This window comes from Trachymyrmex cornetzi, unplaced genomic scaffold (genome assembly GCF_001594075.2).
Source record: "Trachymyrmex cornetzi isolate Tcor2-1 unplaced genomic scaffold, Tcor1.1 scaffold4031, whole genome shotgun sequence".
Classification (NCBI taxonomy): domain Eukaryota; kingdom Metazoa; phylum Arthropoda; class Insecta; order Hymenoptera; family Formicidae; genus Trachymyrmex; species Trachymyrmex cornetzi.
Window position 1 is genome coordinate 1 of NW_017298780.1, and position 7519 is coordinate 7519.

The following is a 7519-nucleotide window of genomic DNA, read 5'->3' on the forward strand; positions in this document are numbered from 1 at the left end:
ATCCATTTTTGAAATATTTATCCCACCGAATTTAGATTTTAAATGTAATGTAATATTGTTTATGATTCTCTGAACTAATTCAAATTTGAGACGCCGCTTTTCTGAACAACATTCGCACCATAAAGTAATGTTTTCATTAATTCTAATATATTGATATTCCGTCATGACTATCGCAATTTGGAAAGTTGACATTGGAGGCGTAATATAGAAGTATTTGCGTAATGAATCTCTATAACTTTCATAGATCAGGTACTTAGTCGGCATATTTGATAAAGCTTAATAATAGCAAGGATGTTTTATTGAAATATTAAACATGATCTTTAATTGTGGTTTGTTCTAACAAGGAAATAACTGCCTTTTTCCATTCCGCTCTTGAATGTCAACAACCTGTTACAATTTAATAATTACTCATATTTTAAATATAATTATACATTAATAAATTTTTACAATTTGATTGAATTCAAATAATATCATTAAAAATTGGTATAAGAAATACATTTTGAAGAAAAATAAGAAATAATTATATTTTTTAAATCACATCATGTGTACGTATATTTTTAACTATTTCTCGTTTACTCACGATACGGTATTTTCTTTGGAAACTTTTTCATAGAAATTTTCTTCATGGTTTCCTCTTAGATAACCAAAAAATTGTAACTTGAATGTGTACAGCCCAGGAAGTAACTTATAAAGAAAAGAAAATTCTAAAATGTTCGTTTTATATGTGTATTTATATTTATTTAATACTTGAATTATGCCATTCTTTGTAGTCAAAGTTACATTCTCATGACTTATTGTTAGTTTTAATTGCTGTAAACTTATATATTGAGTCGATTCACGAATATTAATAGTTGTACTAGTTTCACCGCGAGAAAGAGAAATGAGCTATAATCGTTATGTTTAAAACCAAATGTCTCTTTCGAAATGAACTTGTTGTAATTATCATAATTTGTGCTTATGTAGCTGAATTGTACGGAGTAGTGTACCGGTATGACGTAAATGTACATCGTTTGGAATGGTAGAATTGTATAGTTCTTTACTATTAAGAACAGCTATTGTCAGAATAGCAAGGTTGGGTAAGTTAATTTTTTCTTTTAACGAAGTTAAGTTAAAATTAACAATCTTGAAAATTTAACTTAGTTAAGATACAAGTTAATGTATAATGAAATTAATTGAATTAAAAGTGAAGTTAATAAAAAAAAGTAATTGAAAAATTAAAAAAGTTAAATTTCTTTCTATTTTATGATTTCAGAGTCTTACAAATAACGGAAATGACAAACATATACTTCATTTAGAATATACTCTATATTTTATTTAAACATTATGTTTGTATATACTGTTACATATACATATAATATATATATATTTAAACTTATCAAAAACTAGATACATTAAAATATACGGTTTTTACTAAATTGAAATCAATATATAATGTAAATAATATATACAAACAAAACTTTTAAGTAAAATATAGAGTATGTTCTAAATGAAGTATATGTTTGAGTCTGAGACTTAACTTAAAAAAGTTTAAATAAAAAGTTGATAGTTATCGATAAAATGTAACTAAATAAAGTTGAAAAGTTAAGAGTCTAAAATGTAACTAAGTTAAGTTAAAATTATTTAACTTTTCAACTTTTTAATTTAACTTTTAGCTTTTTAACTTGGTACTACCCAACCCTGCAGAATAGGTATTACGCTGCTCTTTATCTGTGCTAGATTCATATTCCCTCAGTTGTTCTAAATGTATAAATCAGTCAGAAAAGTTAAAAAAATAATGTAGTTCTAATGATAATAATGCACGTAGTTATTGTACATGTTGTTAGAAAGAGCGAGAATAGGGGTGGGGCGAGAGAGGGGGGTGAGAGAGAGGGGGTGAGAGAGAGTTATTAAAGTCGTTATGTAATTGTAAACATATAGATACGATTACATCTATCAATAAGTAACACTAAACATTTTTTAATTCAATACTTCTAGTACTGTTGTGATTACGTTAAAGATATCGTTACAGCGACATTAGGTTCTAAAAAAAGTTTTAAATTATTTATTTTAATAAACATTTTTTCATTGAATATATGTTTATTTTTCTGTTAATTGATACCTTAAACAGAAGTCTTAATATGAATATCTTATGAATGTCTACAAAAACATCACATTATGTAGTACATTATTAAGGTATAAAAATTATATTTTAATTTTACAATACATTATTAAGATACGTACATAAGTTTTAAACAAGTAACGTTTAGTCAAAAGTCAGATAGTATTATTACAACGCCAACACCTATTTAAAAAATAATTGAGCTTGCACATTACAAATAAATTGTCATATTTTTAGAAATTTACCCTTTGTAGTATAGTTGTACTATTAGAGTATAATTCAGACTCCTAATTGATATTCATAATAAACAATGCTTTATTAAATACAGTTTGTCTGTGTGGTAATATTCCCATCAGCACATTATGTATTTAAAACTTTTACATTAAGTAAATATTTAAAAATCATTTCGAAAACAGTATCTGACGATTGAATATCTTTATATTACAAGTGACCATAAAAAATTAGCTTATAACACACCGTTTTCGTAAATCTTATAAAGCAGTAATAAAGTACATATATTTACTCTTTTAAAGAAATAAAACTATTGTTGAAAATGTTTGAATGAAATAATTTGAAATTATCATTTAATTGAATCATTATACATATATTCTTAGACAATTAACTTTTAATCGAAAGACGAAGAACGTTTTTATAACTCCATTTAAAAAATAATGTAGTGTATACATGCATTTCAATAAGGTATTATAAGAACTTATCCTATAAAATAAAATTATATTAATAAGACATAATTCTGACTGTTAATTTATACATTACATTATAGTAACGAAACAAAATATGAATGCTGACAATAAGTTTTCGATTGCTGCGATCTTATTTCTTCGAAAAGTTACAGTCAATAATATTTACATAGTATCAGATTTTATAATAAATACAAAATGTCACCTAAACAATTTCTTATTAGAATACATGCTATATACATATGACACCCGTTACGAAATGTCGGGAATTACAAGTTTAAACTCTGGCTTATTTTTCGCAATAAAATTATTTGCAGATTTTAGATTCTCATTAATACCCGTATATTAATATTTTTATATTTTACAGATACTTAATATATTTATATTTTACACAGATACTTATTATTAGCATCAAAATCATATTATGATTCCTCTACTAAAAAAAAAGTCATAATTTCATTTTTTTTTAATGGCTATGATCTTCGTGTAACCATAAAACATTGACTTATTTGAAAATTAATTTTACCTCTATTTGCGCCCCATCAAGCCATACAATTTTTGTCTGAACATATTTTTGATTCGATCTTGTCCTGCGACAATAAAAGGGGTAGTAAGTTAAAATGGGACACCCTGTATATTTAATGTTATTATAAAATATAGTAAATTATCATACTCAAATAAAAACTGTTTATCTTTTATTGTAAAAAATACAGAATGAGTATATTTTGAAGGTATAAAAAAAGATTAGTTCCTGCAGAAGATGTCAAGTTGAAAAAATCAAGCTTAAATAAAAGTGATTAATCTTCTGGTCTGATTGACCTGCCACACATTTAACGCTTCATATTCTTCGATGCATCTATATACTGGATCGGGTTTAAATCCTTTGCTCGTACATCGCTCCAGAATATCAGACACTTTAACAGTTTTTTTATCGCCAGCAAGTTCTCGTATTAGTTGGAAGATCCTGTTGATTGGATCTTGTTGCACGTTTTTGGTGCGTTGTTCGGAGTAATTAATCGAATGTTTGGACATCTCTACTAATCTGTTTGCTTCTGCTATGTCATCCTTATCAACTACATTCGATAATCGTAACCGTGCTAATGCCGTCGACAATCGGAGGATAGCCAGTAGATTTCGAGCGGAAGTAAATGTTTTATCGTGGCTGTTACGCGCCTCTTTCCGCATTTCTACGTAAGAATCTGCAAAAGTATGATATTTCAGAATCAATCTGCCAAATAATTTTAGTTTAATACATAATGGCAATAAATAATATTTCATATCCCTTATTTATTACAACGATACAATTCTACAAGAAAACAAAGCATTTCAGAAAATCAGTTAAGTGTTTATTAAAATTTTGAAACATTAATTTTAAAATGTAATTTTAGTGTTAGAATTCATCGTAAAGAATAAAAGTATGCTCTTTTAAAATATGTTTTTTTTTCTCTTTACGTTTCCATTCTTTTTCTACAATCAACTCAAAGTGATAATTTTTTATTTATATCGTTATAGGAAACGAGATATGTATTAAGGCATAATGGTATAATAAAATTATAACATGAATTGTATATATACACACCCACAATATATTCTGTTAATTCTTCCGATATAACAGGTTCTTTCGTTTTACACAAATTTATGTATTTTCTTATCAATTTCATATCTATAGCTTCTGTTTCCATCGGAGGTTGCGAACAATGTTGATGAACATACGTGATGTGTTGCGCGAGTCTATCAAAAGAATACTTATTCATTATTAGCATATATAAATATCATAAAATATGAAATTAGAACGAATTGTTTAATTAGATACATAGACTGAGATGTGGCTAAAGAGCGATTTGTAATATTAAAAATAATATACGAATATTATATTCTTTTACTCTTAATATTTAGCAACAGCTTATTTAAAATAAATAACTTACTTATTAAAATAAATAACTTACTTAAGATCATTACTCCGATCTGCACGATCTTGAATAAGCCACAATAAATCAAATCGTGACAGCAGTGCGGCAGGCAATTGAATATTCTGCTCGACTGTTCTCTGCGGATTGTATCTGCCATATGCCGGATTGGCAGCGGCTAATATAGAGACTCTAGCGTTCAAACGGGCCATTATTCCTGCTTTAGCAATAGATATGGTCTGTTGCTCCATCACTTCATGAATTGCCGTTCTATCCGCATCTGCCATTTTATCAAACTCATCAATGCAACACACTCCCTGATCCGCCAATACCAAAGCTCCACCTTCCAATACCATCTGACCCGTTAAAGGGTCCTTCATGATAGCAGCGGTTAAACCCACACCGGATGATCCTCGTCCTGTAGTATACTGCGATCTTGGGGCTAATCGCGTAATATAGGATAATAATTGCGACTTTGCAACGCCAGGATCTCCCATCAAACAAATATTAATATTGCCTAGAAGCAATAAAATTATCTTAACAATGTCTATTGGTATTTTAGTGGTATCAAAGTAGAGATAGACGTTAAGTTGTTAAATCACTGAGTAATATCTTTACCTCGAATTTTAATGTCGCCTTTCTTCTTGTCTGTTCCCCCAACCAGAAGCAGAAGCAATGCCTTTTTCACATCTTCAAGTCCATAAATTTCAGGGGCTAAAGAACAAGCCAACTTGTTGTAAAAATCATCTTGCATAAGCAAACCCAATTCTTCATCAGTCAATTCTGCATTGCTGTCATCTGCGATATCCGCGTTATTCAGGCATACCACTTTCTGGAATTAAACAAGAAATAATTTTACAAGAAAATATCTTGCCATCAAAAGACTAAGATTAACTTGTGATTGTAGAATTGATATATTTATTCTTACATGTGCATCCAAGTAAGTTTCGCTGGAAAGAGCAGGTCCTGCTCTAGCACTAAAACCTGTTTTTAAAAAAGGTAAAAATACACCGGTCACAATGACGTGATCTCCGGGTAGACAAGTTCTCGTTGTTTCGCCACGACAGAAGATAGTCAACGATCGTGGTATATGGCCAACTGGAACTTGCTCGCTCTATAAAATACACGTCAGGAATTTAAGAAAAAATGTTTGTAAACTTGTAAAATTTTTATCGAAAGAATATGTGAACTTATAAATTTTTATTTGAATATTTATAAATTTACGTGTTCTTGTATTTTTATTTCTTGAAATTTGATGAACTTTGAGCCCTTTGTCTGCAAGTACAACCTGCCACCAGATTTATTTACACGGCATCCATCGCTTGGACATGTTCGTATAGGCATGAAGCTTAAAGAATGTACCTGTAATAATTAATTATATAATATAAAAAAAAATGTTTAAATATTGTACAAATTGCAAAATATATATTTGAGCATAGAATATTATTGGATGTATAAAAGAGAAACAATATCAGCTTTCGTCTGGCTTACAGGCTGGCTCACTTCTGAACCGCATTCGTCACATGTATACGTCGCCACAACTATCATCGGCTTTACTTCAGTCGCTTTAGTAACAATACCTCTAACTGTTACCAATTTCCCTATCTTATCTGCCTTGATATCTCTTACTGAGTACGCCTTTGCATCAGAGAAATCTTTGAAGTACACTTCACTAAAAAGTATAGACATATCTGTGGGTCCAGATTATGATATTTCTATACAAAGAATGTCGGAATGTAAATTAAGTTTTCTTACAAACGTCGCATCAATTCAGGAGCATAATTAACTTTTGCAGCATTTTGAGCACCTGGTGCTGTGTTACGTGCTTCCAATAATAATCGATGTTCTGTATATACATCCAATGAATCTTTAGGCAGAACAACTCCTTCTTTGAAGTCAGGCAGCATCTCTTGAACAAGCTGTATTAAAAAATTCATTAATTTCTACCTGCTGTAAAATACACAAACTTATACATGTATCATTTTGCAACATTCAAATTTAAGCATTACCATGTCTACATGCCAAATATGAATTTTTTTTTTTTAAACTGTCTTAAGAGTATTCACAATAATTTCTATACATACGTTCAGGACTAAATTAGTATATCTTCGTGTATTATTAGTGATAGACATGGCTAATTCATCGTCGAACGAGTGTAAATCGTCCAAATCAATTTCAAAGCTAATTTGTTCGCGGTGTGCTATTTTCGTAAGCATATCTCTATATTTGAAGGTCTTTTTTCCTGTATCGTCCATTGCCACAAATTCCAAGAAGAAGGTCTTTACTTGTTCTAAAATAAATATTTGTAAAATTTGTAGATAAAATTGTCAAAACTTTAATGTCGGTTATATAGTCTTCTCCACAAATTGTGTGAGAACTTAGACAAATCTTACCTTTGTCTTTAACGTAATCTCTTGATACTTTAGTCGCCATTTTTTTACGAGTTAATAAAACGCAACCCTATACTTGAAATTCACTTTATAAAATGTTCTTTTCTCCGACTAGTTTCAACCTCAACTGATCTCAACTGATCTCAACTAAATACAAATGTGTGGTTAAATAACGTTATACCTAACTTCGCGCCCAAATTAAGAGCATAGATTGTAAAACATGTTGAGAAGAAACTCTAAAGAAATAAACCGGACGTTCGGTATAAACTTTTCGACGATTCGTATTGGTCTGAATTATTGGACAAGTCTGCAATAGTCATGAGGCCAATAAAAAATTATTACCTCGGATCTACAATACAGTTCTAAAGCCCAATGTCCACGATGCTAGAACTCGATCCGAGTCCTCGGATCGAGAAATGTCTAATC

General features: G+C 29.7%; 1 protein-coding gene across 1 annotated transcript; it reads right to left on the reverse strand.

Moving 5' to 3' along the window:
- Nucleotides 1–3549: 3549 nt before the first annotated feature.
- On the reverse strand, nucleotides 3550–7279 carry Mcm7 (minichromosome maintenance 7). Its single transcript, XM_018512395.1, has 10 exons — nucleotides 7097–7279; nucleotides 6788–6993; nucleotides 6459–6622; nucleotides 6195–6375; nucleotides 5928–6065; nucleotides 5632–5817; nucleotides 5322–5535; nucleotides 4743–5220; nucleotides 4376–4527; nucleotides 3550–3995 (listed from the first exon to the last, which is right to left on the reverse strand). Exons 1-10 carry the CDS (start codon nucleotides 7134–7136, stop codon nucleotides 3580–3582), a joined length of 2175 nt encoding a protein of 724 aa, XP_018367897.1. The 5' UTR covers nucleotides 7137–7279; the 3' UTR covers nucleotides 3550–3579.
- Between the last annotated feature and the right edge of the window lie 240 nt (nucleotides 7280–7519).